General features: G+C 38.5%; 1 protein-coding gene across 5 annotated transcripts in view; it reads right to left on the bottom strand.

Moving 5' to 3' along the window:
* Positions 1-22,343, bottom strand: part of TMEM67 (transmembrane protein 67) — a 63,105-nt gene that overhangs the window by 34,971 nt on the left and 5,791 nt on the right. The window contains exons 2-10 of one of the 5 annotated variants that reach the window (XM_050800485.1): positions 19,313-21,994; positions 16,834-16,933; positions 15,318-15,387; positions 15,147-15,221; positions 8,141-8,203; positions 2,643-2,797; positions 2,411-2,519; positions 1,664-1,750; positions 840-905 (exon numbers count right to left, since the gene is read on the bottom strand). In XM_050800485.1, the coding sequence (XP_050656442.1) occupies positions 840-905; positions 1,664-1,750; positions 2,411-2,519; positions 2,643-2,797; positions 8,141-8,203; positions 15,147-15,221; positions 15,318-15,387; positions 16,834-16,859 (651 nt within the window). In that variant the 5' untranslated portion in view covers positions 16,860-16,933; positions 19,313-21,994. Of the gene's footprint in view, positions 1-839; positions 906-1,663; positions 1,751-2,410; positions 2,520-2,642; positions 2,798-8,140; positions 8,204-15,146; positions 15,222-15,317; positions 15,388-16,833; positions 21,995-22,343 lie in introns of all 5 variants that reach the window. The other 4 variants (XM_050800484.1, XM_050800480.1, XM_050800481.1 and 1 more) reach the window with 4 other exon arrangements.

Raw genomic sequence — 22,343 nt, forward strand, 5'->3', positions numbered from 1 at the left:
GCGAGGTGGCTCGCACCTGTAATCCCAGCACTTTGGGAGTCCGAGGCTGGTGGATCACTTGAGGCCAGGAGTTTGAGACCAGCCTGGTCAACATGGCAAAACCCCATCCCTATGAAAAACACAAGAATTAGCTGGGTGTGGTGGTACATGCCTGTTGTCCCAGCTACTCAGGTGGCTGAGGCACATGAATTGCTTGAACCCAGGAGGCAGAGATTGCAGTGAGCCAAGATTGCAGTGAGCCAATATCGCACCACTACACTCCGGCCTGGGCAACAGAGTGAGATTCTGTCTCAAAAAACAAAACAAAACAAAACAAAAACCTCTATAGATAACAAGGTGCTCTGTTTATGCCACTGAAATTAAGCTTTTCTGTACCCAGGTAATAAAAAATTATATTAATTAGTGAAATTATTCATCACTATTAAAAACATTTCCGGCCAGGCACAGTGGCTCATGCCTGTAATCTCAGCACTTTGGGAGGCTGAGGAGGGCAGATCACCTGAGGTGGGGAGTTCGAGACCAGACTGACCAACATGGAGAAACCCCGTCTTCAGCCGGGCATGGTGGCACGTCTGTAATCCCAGCTACTCGGGAGGCTGAGGCAGGAGAATCGCTTGAACCTGGGAGGCGGAGGTTGCAGTGAGCTGAGATCGCGCCACTGCACTCCAGCCTGGGCAATAAGAGCAAAACTCTATCTCAAAAAAAAAACACAAAAAACAAAAAACAAAAACAAGAAAAAAAAAATTCCAATCTCAAAATTTAAGTATTATTCCAATTACTGCTGATATGATATTTTGAAAAATAAAGCTAAAATATAGTCTAATATAGTTCAAACTTACATTTTGTTGGTAGGTTGTTCCAAATGAATAAGCAGCATTTAGCCTTGTTTCTGTGTCTGGACAAAGCTACAGTAAAATAATACAACACATAAATATCTCTCACAACTGTTTTCTATTCTTATACTCACCCAAACATGGATATATGCTCTACATCATACTTATGTAATGTATCAAGGATATGAAAAGTTAAGGGAACATCTGTTATAAATTAAAGTCATAACTTTAAAGAAATAAAGCTTTGCCAGGCACGGTGGCTCACGCCTGTAATCCCAGCACTTTGAGAGGCCAAGATGGGTGGATCACGAGGTCAGGAGATCAAGACCATCCTGGCTAACACGGTGAAACCCCGTCTCTACTAAAAATACAAAAAATTAGCCGGTGCTGTGGCGGGCGCCTGTAGTCCCAGCTACTCAGGAGGCTAAGGCAGGAGAATGGTGTGAACCCGGGAGGTGGAGTTTGCAGTGAGCCAAGATCGTGCCACTGCACTCCAGCCTGGGTGAGAGAGCGAGACTCCGTCTCAAGAAAAAAAAAAAAAAAAATTAGCCAGACTTGGTGGCTGGCGCCTGTAGTTCCAGCTCCCAGTTATTCGGGAGGCTGAGTGAGCCAAGATCGCGCCATTGCACTACAGCCTGGGCGAAAGAGTGACACTCCCTCTCAAAAGAAAAAAAAAAAGAAACTTAAGAAATTCTAATTTAAAGCATCAGAAAAAAAATCAACTTTAGTATGTAACTGATGCTTTATTCATACAATAATCTAATCTTTTCCTCTTTGCCTCAGGCAAAAGTAATGCACATTATTAATTCTTTAACTAGAATTGTGCTTACCTGTAAAACACCTCCTTCTAAAGTTTGCCACTTGAGAAAATTTCCTCTTATATCATAGGAAGCAGCAACAAACTTCAGTTTTGTATTCTGATTAAAGAAAACAAGAGCAAAATCAGGTCAAATACTCTGAAAGTCATACACATCCTATAAAGAAATGTTCATCGTTGACAAATTACATTCAATTACCTTTATTTTGAGGCTCAATTAATCTATTTCTATGACTAAATACACCTAAAATAATTGGACTTTTTTTTGCATGAAAATTATTATTCTAGAATTGAGAGGCAGCACTAGTGACAGATAGACTCCTTTCGAACCTGTTAAATAGGAGGCAGTGTGGGAGAACAGTATCTCCTCATTCTGGAAGGTCAAAAAATTAGAGGTGGGAATTTGGCCCTGTGAAGTGCTGAGCAATGTCACAGAGCCCCAGTCAATCTTTGGAAGCACTTCTTTAAGGTATGGAAAAACAGGACAGAGATTTTTTGCATTTGGTGTTGAAAACTACTCTTCCCAACCCTACAAGTATTAGTTCTTGTCATAACCACATAATCCAGAAGTATCCACATATTCAATACGACAGCTAAACTCTATACTGTTTAGTTCTTGTAAGTTGTTGACATTTATATTTAGTTTAGTAACTGAGTTTGTAGCAATAACCTAAAAAGGTAAGAATTATAACTTTCTTATTACCTTTTAAAATTATAAATCAAAAGGTAGTTATCCTCGAATGATATTAGACATTTTTACCTGGTTTTCTCCTTTAAAACTGAAATTTGTAGGAAGAGAGGTAGAACTGAGCACTTGAGGTGCTAATCCTAACTGGTCTCCATAAAACAGCCAAGGAAGATTCTGTCTCCTATAAACAGTTACAACTGTTTTAATAATGGAGAATAAATATTTCTTATTAATATTTGTGAATATATTAATAACTGCACTGAATTCAGTCAAAATAACATTTCATCAATCAAAATATCCTTACCAAAATGAAATAGAATGAACAGTGCTCAGTCCAGCAGTATTTTCAAAGATAAACTGAAATAGTCGACATGCATCAAATGTGGCAAAGTCGTAAGAATTCATGTTCATCACACATATATTTCCAAGAGCTTGACAAGATGTTAGATTGGCATATACCTACAACAGAACAATGGCAAAGAAAAGTAACATGAACCTGAACAGTCTATGCAAAAGTTGATATAAAAATTTTACTTTGTGCAGGTCCGTTCCAAGACGGCCAAGTAGGAACAGCTCCGGTCTGCAGCTCCCAGCGTAATCAACGCAGAAGATAGGTGATTTCTGCATTTCCAACTGAGATACCTGGTTCATCTCATTGGGACTGGTTGGACAGTGGGTGCACCCTATGGAGGGTGAGCTGAAGCACGGTGGGGCATTGCCTCACCTGGGAAGCGCAAGGGGTCGGGGGATTTCCCTTTCGTAGCCAAGGGAAGCCATGACAGACTGTACCTGGAAAAACAGGACAACTCCACCTAAATACTGCGCTTTTCCAATGGTCTTAGCAAACGGCACACCAGGAGATTATGGGTCCCATGCCCACGGAGCCTTGCTCACTGCCTGCACAGCAGTCTGAGATCCACAGCGAGGCAGCAGCCTGGGGGAGGGGCATCTGCCATTGCTGAGGCTTGAGTAGGAAAACAAAGCAGCCAGGGGAAGCGCGAGCTGGGTGGAGCCCACGGCAGCTCAGCAAGGCCTGCTGCCTCTGCAGACTCCACCTCTGGGGGCAAGGCATAACTGAACAAAAGACAGCAGAAACTTCCACAGACAAACGTCCCTGTCTGACAGCTTTGAAGACAGCAGTGATTCTCCTAGCATGGCGTTTGAGCTCTGAGAATGGACAGACTGCCTCCTCAACTGGGTTCCTGACCCCGTGTAGCCTAACTGGGAGACACCTCCCAGGAGGGACCGACTGACACCTCATACAGGCAGGCAGGCACCCCTCTGGTACGAAGCTTCCAGAGGAAGGATCAAGCAGCAGTATTTGTTGTTCTGCAATATTTGCTGTTCTACAGCCTCCGCTGGTGATACCCAGGCAAACAGGGTCTGGAGTGGACCTCCAGCAAACTCCAACAGACCTGCAGCTTAGGGACCTGACTGTTAGAAGGAAAACTAACAAACAGAAAGGAACAGCATCAACATCAACAAAAAGGACATCTACACCAAAACCCCATCTGTAGGTCACCAACATCAAAGACCAAAGGTAGGTAAAACCACAAAGATGGGGAGGAACCAGAACAGAAAAGCTGAAAATTCTAAAAACCAGAGCATCTCTTCCCCTCTGAAGGATCGCAGCTCCTTGCCAGCAACAGAACAAAGTTGGATGGAGAACGACTTTGATAAATTGACAGAAGTAGGCTTAAGAAGGTCAGTAATAACAAACTTCTCCAAGCTAAGGGAGGATGCTTGAACCCATCGCAAGGAAGCTAAAAACCTTGAAAAAAGATTAGATGAATGGCTAACTAGAATAAACAGTATAGAGCAGACCTTAAATGACCTGATGGAGCTGAAAACAATGGCACAAGAACTACATGATGCATGCACAAGCTTCATTAGCTGATTCGATCAAGTGGACAAAAGGGTATCAGTGATTGAAGATCAAATTAATGAAATAAAGCGAGAAGACAAGGTTAGAGAAAAAAAGAGTAAAAAGAAACGAACAAAGCCTCCAAGAAATATGGGACTATGTGAAAAGACCAAATCTACGTCTGATTGGTATACCTGAAAGTGATGGGGAGAATGGAACCAAGTTGCAACAGAGCAAGACTCCGTCTCAAAAAAAAAAAAAAAATTAAAAAAAAAAAAAAGAAAACCCCATTGTCTCAGCCCAAAATCTCCTTAAGCTGATAAGCAACTTCAGCAAAGTCTCAGGACACAAAATCAATGTGCAAAAATCATAAGCATTCCTATACACCAATAACAGACAAAAAGAGAGCCAAATCATGAGTGAACTCCCATTCACAATTGCTACAAAGAGAAAAAATACCTAGGAATCCAACTTACAAGGGATGTGAAGGACCTCTTCAAGGAGAATTACAAACCACTGCTCAATGAAATAAAGGAGGACACAAATAAATGGAAGAACATTCCATGCTCATGGATAGGAAGAATCAATATCATGAAAATGGCCTGACTGCCCAACGTAACTTAATAGATTCAATGCCATCGCCATCAAGCTACCAATGACTTTCTTCATGGAATTGGAAAAAACTACCGTAAAATCCATATGGAACCAAAAAAGAGCCCACATTGCCAAGACAATCCTAAGCAAAAAGAACAAAGCTGGAGGCATCACACTACCTGACTTCAAACTGTACTACAAAGCTACAGTAACCAAAACAGCATGGTACTGGTACCAAAACAGATACATAGACCAATGGTACAGAACAGAGCCCTCAGAAATAACACATCTACAACCATCTGATCTGTGATAAACCTGACAAAAACAAGAAATGGGAAAAGGATTCCCTATTTAATAAATGGTGCTGGGAAAACTGGCTAGCCATATGTAGAAAGCTGAAACTGGATCCCTTCCTTACACCTTATATAAAAATTAATTCAAGATGGAGTAAAGACTTAAATGTTAGACCTAAAACCATAAAAACCCTAGAAAAAAGCCTAGGCAATACCATTCAGGCCGTAGGCATGGGCAAGGACTTCATGACCAAAACACCAAAAGCAAAGGCAACAAAAGCCAAAATTGAAAAATAGGATCTAATTAAACTAAAGAGCTTCTGCACAGCAAAAGAAACTACCATCAGAGTGGACAGGCAGCCTACAGAATGGAAGAACATTTTTGCAATCTACCCATCTGACAAAGGGCTGATATCCAGAATCTACAAAGAACTTAAACAAATTTACAAGAAAAAATCAAACAACCCCATGAAAAAGTGGGTGAAGGATATGAACAGACACTTCTCAAAAGAAGACATCTATGCAGCCAACAGACACATGAAAAAATATTCATCATCACTGACCATCAGAGAAATGCAAATCAAAACCACAACGAGATACCATCTCGTGCCAGTTAGAATGGCAATCATTAAGAAGTCAGGAAACAACAGATGCTGGAGAGGATGTGGAGAAATACGAACACTTTTATACTGTTGGTGGTATTGTAAACTAGTTCAACCATTTTGGAACACAGTATGGCGAATCCTCAAGGATCTAGAAATACCATTTGACCCAGCCATCCCATTACTGGGTATATACCCAAAGGATTATAAATCATGCTACTATAAAGACACATGCACCCGTATGTTTATTGCGGCACTATTCACAATAGCAAAGACTTGGAACCAACCCAAATGTCCATCAATGATAGACTGGATTAAGAAAATGTGGCACATATATACCATGGAATACTATGCAGCCAGAAAAAAGGATGAGTTCACATCCTTTGCAGGGACATGGATGAAGGTGGAAACCATCATTCTCAGCAAACTGGTACAAGGACAGAAAACTAAACACTGCATGTTCTCACTCATAGGTAGGAACTGAACAACGAGAACACTTGGACACAGGGCGGGGAACATCACACACCGGGGCCTGTCTTTGGGTGGGGGACTGGGCAAGGGATAGCATTAGGAGAAATAAGTAATTTCTTATTTCTTATAAATGATGAGTTAATGGATGCAGCAAACCAACATGGCACATGTATACCTATGTAACAAACCTGCACGTTGTACACATGTACCCTAGAACTTAAAGTATAATTTAAAAAATAAATAAATAAAAAGAAAAAAATTACTTTGTTTTCATTTTGCCTATTCTAGGGCAGGCATGGTGGCCCACAGCTGTAATCTCAGAACTTTGGGAGGTAGAGGCAGGCAGATCACTTGAGGTCAGGAGTTTGAGAGCAGCCTGCTCAATGTGGTGAAACCCTGTCTCTACTACAAATAGAAAAATTAGCCGAGTATGGTGGTGGCATGCACCTGTAGTCCCAGCTGCCCAGAGGCTAAGGCAGGAGGATCTCTTGAGCCCAGGAGACAGAGGTTGGAGTGAGTCAAGATTGTGCACTCCAGTCTGGGCAACAGGGTGAGACTCCGTCTCAGAAAAAAAAAAAAAAATTTTTTTTTAACCTATTTTAATGATAATTTATTTTTGTTTGTATTCTCTTGCTTGTTAAAACCTTTCCTCTAGCTTAAGTAGAAAATAAACTTTCCGCTTGGGAAGAGAAATAACACAAACATTTTCATTGTAAATTTTAGGCTAAAATATAAAGACAAGAAACTGAAAGAAGAACTAAGGAAAAACTCATAGTATGACATTAAAACAAACTCAGACTATATTTGAAAGAACAATAATTTATATATTAGATCTTACACATAAAATCTAATCCATTTTGTTTAAGTAATCTGCTTTATAAATAACAAAATGAGATCACTTGTTGAGTTTGCCTCTCAACTTTCTTTCTCAGTTTTCCCTATCAGGAAAAGGCAATTCCATTTTTACAGTTATTCATGTGAAAAACTTGGAACTTTTTTTCTCTCTTGCCCCTTATCCAGCTCATGAGTAAATTCTGCCAGCTAAATCTTCAAAGCAAAGCTGAAGGTAAACGCTTCTCTCATTTCTGTAATACCACCCTTGTGCAATGAATGGTCCACTGCCTCTCACTCAGATTACTCTAATATTGGTCTAAATATTACTCTAAAATGGTCCCTTACCCCAACAAATTCTATTCTCCATGCTACAATGATCCTTTCAAGAACTGAAGTTCTATCATGTCGTCCTTTGCATGAAATCCTTCTATTTCCCTTAAAGTAAGCTCCAGGGCTTTGCCGTAGCCACTCCCTACATCCTTGACCTCATTTCCACTCGTTTCCCTGCTCACTCTGCTCCAGCCACTCCAGCCTCCTCCTCCTCTCTTAGGCATGAATAAGCCAGTAAACTCTGCTTTCAGGTCTTTGCTCCTGCTATGGTTTCTGCTTAGAACATTCTTCTCCTTGATGTTTACATGGCTCACTCTCACTTTTTTCAGTTCTTTGCTCAACTATAACCTTGTCAGAGATGTCCGTCCTGATCACTATATAAAATATCATCCCCCACCCCCTCTATGTACTTTACTCTTAACTATTTGCCTTCATAGCAGTTAGCACAACCTGACGTTTACTTAGGCTGTGACTCCATGAAGGCTTGTTTTTTTCTTTTTCTGAAATATCTAACCTGATTTAAGAATTGGGCCTGGCACACAGTAGGTCATCAATAAACATTTACTAAATGACAGTCAGTTTCCCCTAACACTCCATTTCAGCTAAAAAAGCTTGGAGACATTCAATATATGTACACTAAATAACATCTTCTTTATATATTCCCTTTCAGCCCATAAGAAAGGGTTTATTCTTCTTATAAGATTATGACCAAGAAGCTATAGCTACTTAGAAATAAAACTTTTATTATCTGGGTAAATAAATGGTATAATTCTTCAAAATAAAATGAAATTTATTTTTAAAAATTCAAACTTACCCAACATGCAGCTGCTGATGATTGCAAATACTTTGCAAACCATTCTGAAGTTAAAGACACGCCCTGTAAACCAAAAGATAAATTTTAAGTTCAAATGATCTCAATATGCATATTGTTGAATGGGAAATGTCTCACATTACTTTCACAATGTTAGTAGAAAAAAGATACCAATAGGAATACAAGAATTGATTTTAACCAATGTCAGTTATTATAAATAGGACAGCATTACAAAATAATCACACTTAGGCAAAAGATATAACAAGACAAAATGTGTCTATAATCCAAAAATACTACATGCCTATTTCACTAACATAAAAAATAAAGTGGCAAAAGAAAAAATAACAGATCCTGACTTAGTATTGAGTGGTTAACATTTACTGGTTTAGAATTATTGTAAATACTGTACTGAACTGGCAAGCTATAAAACAAAATGGGGGGAAATAATTTCACGTCTCCAAAGTGGTGGTGCTCAAACAATGGTGGGCATCACAATCACCTGCAGAACTTTCTAAAAACAAAACATGCCTGGCTTCATCCCAAACAAAAAGGAATCAGTATCTCCAGATGAGACCAAAGCAATTACATGGGTTTTGAAGGCTACAGATAAAAACCTCTAGTTAAAAAACATTGCTTTAAAGCTTATCTGCACATCTTGCTAAAATATGAGAAACTAAGAAGCACCATTCAGAGAAAATTATCTGGGCACACACATAAGTGATACAACTAAATTATATTAATATGGCACCACAGTGATCAGAGAAATCTATAATAAAATTATGAGGTACTATTTTTGTATATTTAATAAGCAAAAGTTATTTTGTAAGAAAAAATATGCATAGAAGGCTGGGGAACACATGCACACGAACTGGTAAAAAATGAAATGCAACAAAACAGTACTGACAAATGTATGTAAAATGGAGCCACATACAATGCCACTGATAGTGTTAAAGTTGCTTGATACTTTTATAAAGCAATATCCATATACTCTAACCCAGAAATTTAGGAACACTTAGGAAATTTATCTAAAAGCAATAATCCCTCTAAATGGGAAAACATTTATGTGCATAAAATGGTTGATGGCAATATAGTTAATAACTGAAAACCTAAATACTCTCTGGAGATACCATTATACAAATTTTAATGCATAAGCCAGAATATTGTGGAACTATTAAAAAATATAATTATACAAGGTGAATCTGGAACATGGTATAGAGAAACCAAAGAAATCCCTAAAGTCTAAAGTCATGTCAAAACAACACAGGAGCTATGCTGAAAGGAAGTTCAAATTTGGTACAACTTGAATGTCAAAAAGAAGAATAACAGTAACAGATTATAACACAATGAGTAAACAAAGATTCTATGAGTTCATAATAAAGCTTTTTTTTAAAAAGAAAAAAAGCACAGAGAAAAAGTAAAGTGCTTCTACAGACAATTGCTAGCTAATAAATGTAGAGGGAATAATAGGATTGTTATTAGAAATGACCAGTTTAATAACTGATACAGGCAAGATTCATTAATGAATACTAAAATGGATATGGATAATTTACAATGTCTCAGACTAACATATTAATCACAATACCTTTACAATGGAGAGAAGTGACAGACATAACTATGAACAAGAAATCAATTTTTTTTTTGAGACGGAGTTTTGCTATTGTTGCCTCGGCTGGAGTGCAATGGCGCGATCTTGGCTCACTGCAACCTCCGCCTCCTCTGTTCAAGCAATTCTCCTGCCTCAGTCTCCCGAGTAGCTGGGGTTACAGGAGCCTGCTGCCATGCCCGGCTAATCTTTGTATTTTCAGTAGAGCTGGGGTTTCACCATGTCGGCCAGGCTGGTCTCAAACTCCTGACCTCAGGTGATCTACCTGCCTCAGCCTCCCAGTGCTGGGATTACAGGAGTGAGCCACCACGCCCAGCCTAGCAATCAAATTTAGTACCACCAATAACTGGACAACCTGACAGACATTACATACCCCTTGTTGTGATGCAATGGGAGGTATACAACATCTATATAATATCTTGCAAAAATATGTTTCACTGAGTCTAATCACAAGAAAACAATCAGAAAAATAGAGGAGAAAACCACAAAAGCAAAATGAAGCAGGGATATGTTCTAAATTAAAGGACACTAGAAAGACTAACTGCAGTTAGTCCTTGATTGGATCCTAGGTATCCCTTCCCCCAAAAAAGGCAGGGAGAATAAAGAACACTTTTGAACAACTGGGAAAATTTGGGTATGAATGAATATCAGTTAATAATATTATGTTAATTTTAAATTCCTTGGGTGTGATTCTAGGAAAATGCCTTATTCTTTGGAGATTCACACTAAAGTATTTGGAGTGCAATGTCATTATGTCTACAACTTATTTTCAAATAGCTCAGGGGAAAAAAACATTGTGTGTGTGTATATATTTATATATAGAGAGAGATAAAGCAAATGTGGCAAAACATTAATAATTCGTTAACCTAGGTGAAAGACATATGCATAGTCATTGTTTAATTCTTTCAGTTTTTCTGCAATTTTGAAATTTTTCAAAATAAAAGTTGGGAAAACCAAAAACCACAAAGATAGTTCACTATTAATGTCTTCGAGGGAAAGGGAATGGGGAGACACTAACTCATGTATGTGAAAATTTTTTCTGATTGGCAAGTATATTCCAAGAGTAGGATGAGTAGGATTGGATGCCTTGTTATAAAATTATACAAACAGAATTATGTTCCAATTTTGTTCTCTAAGAAAACTTCCAACCTTAATGTTCAAAGTAGACTTTTCCAATTAGGAAGAATGTATGTTATGGAGTCAATACAAATATTTCAGTCTAATTGGCAATTACAGTCTTAACATAAAACTAATAAACATGTATTCTGGTTTATCAATTAATCTAATCCCGTCTGAGTTTAATTACTTTAAACAAGCCCTTAGAATCTGACTGACTTACAAGTACATGGATAAAATTGAGTTCTTATTCTTGCAAACTGAGACTACGCTAGGGTAGTCAAAACATCTTAACTAGATTTTGCTTACACGTTTTATACTCTGGCTACACGGCACCAATCTGAAAAGCAGCTGCAACATGACTTAAAATCAGGAATCTCAAATCTGTCCTTAGGAAAGAATCAGTGTTCAGAACTGGTATGTTCAGTGCACAATTGCTGTGGTGATGTCATGCTCTCCCTGGCCAGGTCTGAGCCTCAACAGATGAGAGACAGACATTCATGGCAAATGGAACCACTCTTCTCATTCCTCCTATGGGCCCCTCGCCTCTCCTCCCTGCCCTTGGGCAGTATGTGGGATGCAGGGATGTGGAATCCGGCTGACCTCGTTTCCTCCACCCTCTGCCTCACGGCATCTTGGCAGGACTGGGGGGTCCTCTAAGACAGCAGGCACCCCTTGCTGGCCTCTTATGGCCATTGCCTTCCAGGCAGCCTTTTTCACGGTGGCGAGAGCTACCCCATAAGCCCATCAGGCTGCTCTTCCCTGCTTGCACCAGTGTTGGCTCTGCTAGACCTTTGCTGTACTCCTGGAGTGCTCCAGGTTGTCCTTCAGGTGCCCCAGGCCGAGCAGTGGTGTCCTTCCTGTTTCCAGTGCCCAATCCTCCAGTCGCCACTGCAGTGTCTGCATGTGGGACCTGGAAAGTTTTGGGGAGGGTCGAGATGGTTTTTTTTTTTTTTAATTTAGTTTTAAATTATTTTTAACTTTAAAAAAATCTGGTATGTTTAAATGAAATACATTAACTGAATCAGAACAACATTAAGGATGGAACAGTTCCTCCCTACCCACCTATCAAAGAAGTCTATAATGGGTCAACTGCACGGTGCTAGCAGAGGAGGGAGAATGTGGGGGTGGAACAGAAAGTGAGGGGGTTGGAAGATTGGTCACATTGAGCATATAAATAAATTGAGGATAATGAACCCCAGATTTCTCACTCCTGGAGAAGATACTTCAAACCTATCAAACGGAAAGGTGAGAAAGAACCCTGAAGTATTGCTTCAGAATTAAAGGGATCAGTATGAGCTATTTTATTTTATTTTATTTTATTTTATTTTATTTTGAGACGGAGTCTTGCTCTGTCACCCAGGCTGGAAGGCAGTGGCGCGATCTTGGCTCACTGCAATCTCCACCTCCCAGGTTCAAGTGATTCTCCCGTCTCAGCCTCTCGAGTAGCTGGGATTACAGGAGCACACCACCACACCCAGCCAATTTTTGTATTTTTAGTAGAGACGAGGTTTTACCATGTTGGCCAGGCTGGTCTCAAACTCCTGACCTCAAGTGATCCACCTGCCTCAGCCTCCCAAAGTGCTGGGATTACAGGCCACCACGCCCAGCCCTTTTAGTATATATACATAGACACAGAAATAGTCATAGATGTGTGTATGTATATATGTGTATATTTCCTAGCTATGTTTGGTGAGAGGACATACTAAGTGTGTTAATCTCGGTTTCTAAATATTTATCCTACGAAACTGATTAAGGAAATGGCTGATTCCGGCCAGGTGCGGTGGCTCATGCCTGTAATTCCAGCACTTTGGGAGGCCGAGGTGGGCATCACCTGAGGTCGGGAGTTCGAGACCAGCCTGACAAACATGAAGAAACTCTGTCTCTAGTAAAAATACAAAAATTAGCTGGGTGTGGTGACGCATGCCTATAATCCCAGCTACTCGGGAGGCGGAGGCAGGAGAACCACTTGAACCCGGGAGGTGGAGGTTGCGGCGAGCTGAGATTGTGCCATTACACTCCAGCCTGGGCAACAAGAGTGAAACTCCGTCTCAAAAAAAAAAAAAAAAAAAAGAAAGAAAGAAAGAAATGGTTGATTCCAGGTCTGAGGCAGGAAAAGTACAAGCTTAGCCTAGAAATCTTGTATCATAAAGTAAGCAAATGTTCAAAGAATGATGGGAACATGTCAAAGAAAAAAAAAAAACACGCAGGAGCCAACTTGAAGGGACTTTTATTCCAGATATAGGACAATTTGAACACCTAAACAAATAATGAGTATGCTGGATTATAACTAACTGAATAAATTAGGAACCCACATATCCACGTGGACATTAATTTTAAAAAATAAGTGTATAAATTGGGAAGAAGAGATAGTTCTTCCTTATAATAGAATGTCAATTAACAAATGTGGAAGTAATCAAATGTGGATAGAAATAAAAAATTAACCTTTGGCAACCATCACAGTAGTGGTCAACAACGGAGACTAGTGCTAGTGAGTTAAAGGTTAGTGAGGAAGTGTAATCTCAGAAATACGCCTCACAAAATACTAATCAATTACAAATGGTAAATGGTAACTTTATGGTAGTCATGGTGACTTTAGGGCAGGTGATCAAGGTTAACAGCATCAGTGGTGGCACAGGTAGATACTGTGTGCCCCTGGATGTGATGCAGTCCACTGAGAAGAACATGACATCTTTTTTGTGGCTTTCATCCAAGCAGGTACTCAGTATGAGGAAAGTATCTATAGGATGGTAAGGCCTGTAATCTTCAAAACTGTTGCATTCATGAAAGACAGGAAAACACTGAGGACCTAGTTTCAGATTGGAGGAAGCTAAAGGGACATGACCACTAAATGATTGGGGATCTCAGACCAGAAAGAACAAAGAGTCATTGCTGGGACTTCCAGCAAAATTATTTCAACTTAAATTTTTTGAAAAAGGAAAAAAGGAAAATTAAAGGCCTGCAAATGTAATAATCATATACAGATATGCACTCCAATCTGGAGAAGAATGCCCCAGAAGACACATATCTTGTTACAGATCAGCCAATTTTTGGATAATCTCAGAGCTCCCTATGTATTTTAGCTTTTATTTTGCTGTCTTGTAACTACTTGGTACTTGCCTGTCTTCCTCACAAAACTATACTGGAGAAGAGGAATATTTGCCGGATTCATCAAGATCCTAGATCCCACCCTCATTATTGCTATCCTCGCAGTCCTCTTAATCACTCCTATATTCAATAATAATATTAACAATAATGATATTAACAACCAGATCACACTTTGTCCACCCTTAACTCTGGCGTACTAAGCATCTTCAATGTTTATTCATTAATTCCTATTCTAACTCTCAGTCATCTAACTCCTGTTCTCTCTGATTTGCAACTTCTGTAGTTCCAATTCCTCTACTTACTTTCCATTTTATACCCTAGAAGTGGTTATCACCAACACCTGCTGCCAAAGCTCTAACTCTAGGCCTCAATGCTCTCATCCATAAAATAAGAAACAATTGGCTGAGTGTGGTGGCTCATGCATGTAATCCCAGTACTTTGTGAGGCTGAGGTGGGTGGATCACGAGGTCAGGAGTTCGAGACCAGCCTGGCCAACATGGTGAAATCCTGTCTCTACTGAAAATACAAAAAATTAGCCAGGCATGGTGGCAGGTGCCTATAATCCCAGCTACCTGGGAGGCTGAGGCAGGAGAATCGCTTGAACTTGGGAGGCGGAGGTTGCAGTGAGCCGAGACTGCGCCACAGCACTCCAGCCTGGGCAACAGAGCAAGACTCCATCTCAAACAAAAATAAAATAAAATAATAAGGAACAATCTGGCCAAATGAGAATAATCCTGATTTCTCCAATGATTACTATGTACAGACACTGTGATAAAGGTATTTTTATTATGTCCAATTTACAGACAATCAACTGAAGCTTTGAAATCTTCTCAAGGTCCAAGGATACAAAACTAATGACTTGCAAATCCAGGGTTCAAATCTAGAGTTTCTGGTGCCCGTAAATGCATTATACTGCATCCTACACAGAACATATACCAGATATTTCTGGTGTAAACATTCTGTAGCACACTGAAAAACAAACAGGCTATGGTACAGACTCAGTACTGTACTTAGAAATTATAATGCTGAATTATTAGACTAATGTTTCTTAGATTGATTTTTTTTTCTGTTTTAAAATGATTTATACAAAAGTGTTTCTCATTCTAGCCTGAAATTAATTACTAATGGATGAAATGTAGAAAATTTCTTAACAACAGAACAAAAAAATTGAAGCATACTCACAACTTCTCCATAACGTGCAGTTGAAATTCTACGTAGAGGAAAATTCCCTGTGTTGCTGAAACATAATCCCCCTGTCTTCATAAATAAATGAGGGAAAAAATAGAAGCTTATGAAAAGGCATAAGCAATTGAATTAAAAATATATATACTTTATCAATTTGGTTAGCCTTACTAAAATGTTAGGTTCTGAACATGCACAGGACTTGCTGGTATTAACAAATGTTGGCTCACATCGGATGCACCTGTTCAATATAACAAAAATAATTTTTTAAATGTTAATAAATTATACTAAACCTAATTTAATAGAAAAGCTGTCTTTCTAAACAATGGATTAGAGTAGATTCATTCAGTGAGCAATTATGTAAATATGTTAAACAAATTTAAAATAACACGGATTTGAATAGTTTTAGGCCATTCTGTGTTACAAAGTATAAAGTAAGTAAAACTAATCAATAGAAGAGTATTTTTTAACTACATGGAATGTACAGAATGAATAATTCTGAATATCAAAGATAATTAAGTCACTCAACTAACAAAAGAGACCAACAAACTCATATAAATGAAACCCAATCAATTTTTACAATTAGTTATATCAAATATGCTTTCCTTATTTTATGTGCCACAAAGTAAAAAGGTAGCATAAGCTGAAGAGAAATGCATCTCTAGCTCCTATCAAAGCTACAGCCAACACTTTTAAATAAATTCTATTTATCATCTTTGCTTATTTTAGAAAAATACTTCATATTTTTCATTAATGAATGAGATAGATGGGGGAGGGTACTGGACCAGTGATAAGTGAATATATAGGTATTCTTCACTTGCAAAATAGAGCAGGTAGGAGTGGGGCTGGGGCATGACGTAAAACAGACGAGGCTTGGGGAAATATTAGAGGGGCAAAAAAAATCGGTATTTGGATGCCGTAACTCAGGTCAGCCTTAGAAAAAAGATGATCCAACACTAAGTAGCCCTCAGAAAAGTTGCTCAGCTATTTTCTATATTAAACTTGGAAACTAAAGAAAAAACTGTGCCTGGAGGGAAGTCATGATGTAGGCCTCTAAAAAAATTAAAGAAGCTGAAATTGGTATATATGCTTAAATTAGAGGGAAGTATATAGGCAGGCAGGGGTGTGTGTGTGTGTGTGTGTGTGTTTCACAAACACATGCACAAAGGGGGAACAGGAAGCAACAGAAAATGGGACTATAAATCAGGGTACCTGGGCTATTATTAGTATACATTAATGTTTTATGTATTATAAGAGCTTTAGTACAGTACTTAGCACATAATTATATTATAGATTATATACCAATTACATAACAACAAACAAAAATAGCTACCCTTTACAGAGTGGTTACTATATAGCACTATACTAAGAACTGTACTTACTTATTTCTGAGCCATTACAGCCTATGAAGTGGGTGGCAATAGTACCATTCCAAAGACAAGGGATTGTGAAGTAGTGAGCTATCCAAGGTCAGACAACTAATAGACTGGACCAAAATTTGAACCCTAGTGTGTCTCATGCTCTAGGCATCAGCTTCTGTATCTGTTAATGTCTACTTCTATCCTTCCTTGGGTTATTGTGAAAACTAAGTGAACTAAGTGATATGATAGGAAAACATTCTTAAAAGTACAAATTATACATTAGTATAAGATGATATTAATGAAGTCCGCCCCATCACACTGCTTACCTGTCTCCTAAAGCATTTGCTACCATAAAAGAGTTTTCATTTCCATCACAGAGCTCACAAGTTGCTTGAGACAACAATGTTCCATTAATATCTCTTTCCACTAAACAGTTTAGAAACAAAAGAAAGATGTAACTCATAGTAAACATATAAGCTTCTACATATTCAGAAAATATTTAACAAAACCCAAGTGTTACTATTATTCTATTAATTTTCAAAACACTTTATTTGCATTAAAGGCATAACAAGTATCTCCATAATAAAGTATAGAGAAGTGATCCCTTCATACCCATCCATGCCTCCAAAAAAAAAAAGAGAAGTGATGCCTTCCCTATTTTCACATAGTAAAATACAGAAAATCATTTTCCAAGTCATCATAACAATTAAGTCAGTATTTTTTTCCTCAAAATTGTCTTACCTCTTATCTATACATTTCTGTCACACTGGGATAGTGAAGCAAGTATTTTCGTAGATTACTGATAAGTTTCTGTAACTTAGAAGGCTTTTAGTAGTATCTATTAAAGTTTCAAATTCACATCCTTACAACACTACAATTTTGTTTTTAGATACCTAACCTACAGAAACACTTGAATATGTACATAAGTATATTCATTGAAGCATTATTTGTTAGAAACAACATGAATATTTAAAATAGCAGAATGGTGGTATATCCATGCTACAAAATACTATGAAACAGATGAAAAAGAATCAGGTAAGGCCAGGTGAGGAGGATCATGCCTGCAATCCCAGCCCTTTGGGAGGCTAAGCTGGGTGGATCACATGAGGCCAGGAGTTCAAGACCAGCCTGGCCAACATGGCAAAACCTTGTCTCTACTAAAAAAATACAAAAATTAGCTGGGCGTGGTGGCTTGTGCCTGTAATCCCAGCTACTCAGGTGGCTGAGGCATGAGAATTGCTTGAACCTGGTAGGTGGAGGTTGCAGTGAGCTGAGATCACACCACTACACTCCAGCCTGGGCAAGAGTGAGACCCTGTTTCAAAAAAAAAAAAAAAGAATCAGCTAAATCTAACAGAGTATCAGAGTATACCACTAACTGAAAAAAGTATGCTAGAACAATATTTGTGTATGAAACATTTATGTAAACATACCACTTATGTTTCCTGTGGCTATATAATGTAGATCCTTATAACAGGGAAAAAATTCTGAATGTGCACACACACACGCACACACACACGTACACACACACACACACACACACAAAAATAACCAGTTACTTTGGGGTTGAAGGAGCAATAGAAAAACAGTATTGGGAAAAATGGTCAAAAAGTACTTTAGTCTTATCCATAATGTTTTAAGTTTTTGCATGGTAGTAACAAGTAATTTTAACAAAAGTAAAGATGAGCAACTTGTTCCTCCTACAGTCATCCCTGTCTCAATAAATGACAGCTCCATTTGACCATTTACTGTGGTCCCAGTCCTTAAGAGTCTCCTCATGTTCCATATTAAAAAAATAAAAATAAAAAAATTAATGTGCAAATTCTGTCAGCTCTCTCTTCAAAATATATTCAGAAACAGAATTATTTTCTCTACCTCTACAACTAATATTGTGGCCTGCCGGGTACAGTGGCTCATCTCGTAATCCCAGTATTTTAGGAGGCCAAGGCAGGATGATTGCTTGAGGCCAGGCATTCAAGACCAGCCTGGACAACATAGCAAAACCTCATCTCTATACATACACACACACACACACACACACAGCCGGGTGTGGTGGCACGTGCCTGTAGTCCCAGCTACTCAGGAGGCTGGGGCAGGAGGATCACTTGAGCCCAGGAGGTCGAGGCTGCAGTGAGCTGTGATAATGCCACGGCCCTCCTGCTTGGGTGACAGAGCAAGAGCCTGTCCAAAAATAAAAAATAAAAATAAAAAAAAAGAAAGAAAAAAGAAAAAACTCTGGCCCAAGCACCATCATCTATCACCTGGGCTTTTGTAACAGCATCTTAACTGGAGTGCTGGTTTTGTGCTCCATGCAGAAGCTAAAGTGAAGCTTTTAAAACTTCAGTGTGATCATGTCACTCTTTTGCTTAAAACCTTCCAAATGGCCTCCCATCTCACATAGGACAATTTCAAAGGTCACTAACACAGCATAAAGGTCTTACATGATCTGCACACTATCACCCCAATTTTTCAGACCCAGATGCTTCTACTTTACTTTACTTCTTTGCTTTAGCCACATTAGTGTACTTTCTGTTCTCTGAAAAATGTCAAATATACTCCCATCTTAGAACCTTAGTACTTGCTATTCCCTCTGCTTAGAATGATGTTCCCCAGTCATCCTCATGGCTCTGTCCCTCCCTTCCTTCAAGTCTTTCTTAGATTTCACCTTTCCAGAGAGGACTACCATGATAATGTATGTAAAATAATACCCTATTCTCTCTCCCTTCTCTTGCACCATAGAGAATTTTAATCACGAAATAGTACCCTCTAAAATAGCAAAATACTGTTTCCACAGCTGTAACCTAACCCGAAGGGGCCAGAAGATGTCAGAGCCACTGTTTAGAGAAAGCAGCAAAGAACGTTCCTTTCCCCTACTTCTCATCCACAGATATCTCAAGAGCATCTAATTTAGGGAATGAAGAATTATAAGAATTACAGTAACATAGCTACAGTAATAGAAACATAACTTGAGTGGTTAACTATATAAGATTTCAAACTAGTTTTTATTCTTCCAGTAATTAACTGGCTTACACACATGGCTGATATCAAGTGTACCAGTATGTATTTTCTCTTGATATTAACTTGTGCTGTCCAATACAGTTACTGTTGACTGTGGTTACTAGCCACTTGTGATTACTGACCACTTGAAATGTGCCTAGCCAGAATTGAAATCTCAAAAATTTATTAAGAACAAAAGAACAGGCTGAGCATGGTGGCTCATGCCTGTAATTCCAGCAATTTGGGAGGCCAAGGCGGGCGGATCACCTGAGGTCAGAAGTTTGAGACCAGCCTGGTCAACATGGTACAACCCCATCTCTACTAAAAAAATACAAAAATTAGCTGGGCGCAGTGGCAGGTGCCTGTAGTCACAGCTACTCAGGAGGCTGAGGCAGAAGAATCACTTGAACCTGGGAGGCAGAGGTTGCAGTGAGCCGAGATTGTGCCATTGCACTCCAGCCTGAGCGACAAGAGTGAAACTCTGTCTCAAAAAAAAAAAAAAAAAAAAGAACAAAAGAATGAAGATATCTCAAAAATTGTTCACCTTGATTACCTGTTCAAAGGATAATAGTTTAAATAATATTAGGCTAAACAAAGTATATTATTAAAATTCATTTCATGTTTCTTTTTACTATTTTTAATGTGTAGACAAGAAAATTTAAAATTACATATTTGGTTTGCATTGTATTTCTACTGAACTGCACTACTTTAAACAAACGCCAGCATATTTGGCCTTAACAGTTTTTATTCCAAATTTATGATTAAATCTGACTTACCTTCATCTTCCCATAATCCTAAAATTTACAGTAGAAATAGTACATCATGAAGTGTAACAAATTTCATATTGCCATCCAACTCATAAAACTTTCATTAGCCCCATCCCTAAGAATACACCCCCCAAATACCGTGAGAATCAAGTTAATATTTTCAATGGAGGCAAGAGTGCCAATGAAACTACTAAGAAGCCAGATGCGGTAGATTGCTTAAGCCCAGGAGTTTGAATCCAGCCTGGGTAACATAACAAGATCTCGTCTCTAAAAAAAATAACACCAGGCAACTCTAATCCCAACATATGGGGAGGTCAAGGCAGGAGGACTGCTTGAGGTCATGAGTTCGAGACCAGCCTGAGATATATAGTAAGACCCCCATCACTACAAAAAAATTTGTTGAAACGAAAAAAAAAAATTGAGATAATTTAAAAATTAATCTTTGAATGGGTAATATATAAAATATAAAAATGAAAGGCACAAAAGGATTTATTTTATTTTTTGAGACAGTTTTGCTCTTGTCACCCAGGCTGGAGTGCAGTGGCATGATCTCACTCACTGTAACCTCCGCCTCCCAGATTCAAGTGATTCTCCTGCCTCAGCCTCCCAAGTAGCTGGGACTACAGGCCACCATGCCACCATGCCCGGCTAATTTTTGCATTTTTAGTAGAGATGGGGTTTCACCATGTTGTCCAGGATGGTCTCGAACTTCTAACCTCAGGTGATCCACCTGCCTTGGCCTCCCAAAGTGCTGTAATTACAGGCGTGAGCCACCGCACCAAGCACAAAAGGATTTAAAATGAAAATTAAGTCTCTTTCCCGCCATTCCCAGGCACTCAGTTCTTCACTCAGGAGGCAGCATTGTTACCAGTTTCTTATGAATCCTTTCAGAAATAGCCTGTGTATATACAAGCACATATGCATACATAATGGTCTTTAAAAAGCTAAATAGTGGAATACCAAATACATAAAATAGTGCTGATAAATAACAGGTTCTCAATAAATACTTGTAGATGAATGAATAAATTATTCTATATCTTGCTTTTTTACTCAATATATCTTAGATTTCTTTCCATAGTAATATGTGTAGAACTGCCTCTTTATTTTTCCACAGTTGCATTCTATACCATTGTATGACTATATCATAATTTATTTGGCTGATCTCATCTTGATAGACTCTTATATTGTTTACAATCTTTTGTCTCAGGAATAATGTTGCAAGAAAAAAACATTCAACACTTCTTCAGGCATATAGTTAAGTGTATCCAAGTAAGAAATTTCTAGATGAGAGCTTTCTAGGCAAAGATAATCTGTATTTTTAATTTTGATAAACACTGTAAATTTGCTCTCCACAGAGGTTGCACCAACTTATAATTTTCCCTATTAATACATGAATAACTATTTCCCTGTATCCTTATAAATACATTGTCAAAGTTGAAAAAGTTTCTTTTTGTTGTTTTCATATGGAGTTTCACTCTTGTTGCCCAGGCTGGAGTGCAATGGCATGATCTTGGCTCACTGCAACCTCCACCTCCTGCGTTCAAGCAATTCTCCTGCCTCAGCCTCCAAGAAACTGGGATTACAGGCACGTGCTACCATGTCCGGCTAATTCTGAATTTTTAGTAGTGACTAGGTTAGTCAGGCTGGTCTTGAACTCCTGAACTCAGGTGATCTGCCCACCTCGGCCTCCCAAAGTGCTGGATTACAGGTGTGAGCCACTGTGCCTGTTCGAAAAAGTTTTATAATAAAATCTGGTAAGTTAAAAATAAAATCTCATTTTAGCTTTAATGTACATTTTCTTACTCTGAGTAAGGTTCAACATTTTTTCTCATGTTTTTTTCTATGTGAACTTTATTTACGATTTTTGGCTATTTTTAAAATTGGGCTATTCATCTTACTTTTATTTATCTGTAGGACCTTTACATTTATTGAAGAACTTTGACCTCTGTCTATTGTACGCATTAATATTTTTCTTTAGTTTGTAGTTTGGTTTTTGGTATTATAATTTTTATGGCATTTTATAAATTCACCAATTTTTCCTTCTGTGGTTTTTCTTTTCTTTTTCTTTTTGTC

This window comes from Macaca thibetana, chromosome 8, assembly GCF_024542745.1.
Source record: "Macaca thibetana thibetana isolate TM-01 chromosome 8, ASM2454274v1, whole genome shotgun sequence".
In the NCBI taxonomy this organism is placed as follows: domain Eukaryota; kingdom Metazoa; phylum Chordata; class Mammalia; order Primates; family Cercopithecidae; genus Macaca; species Macaca thibetana.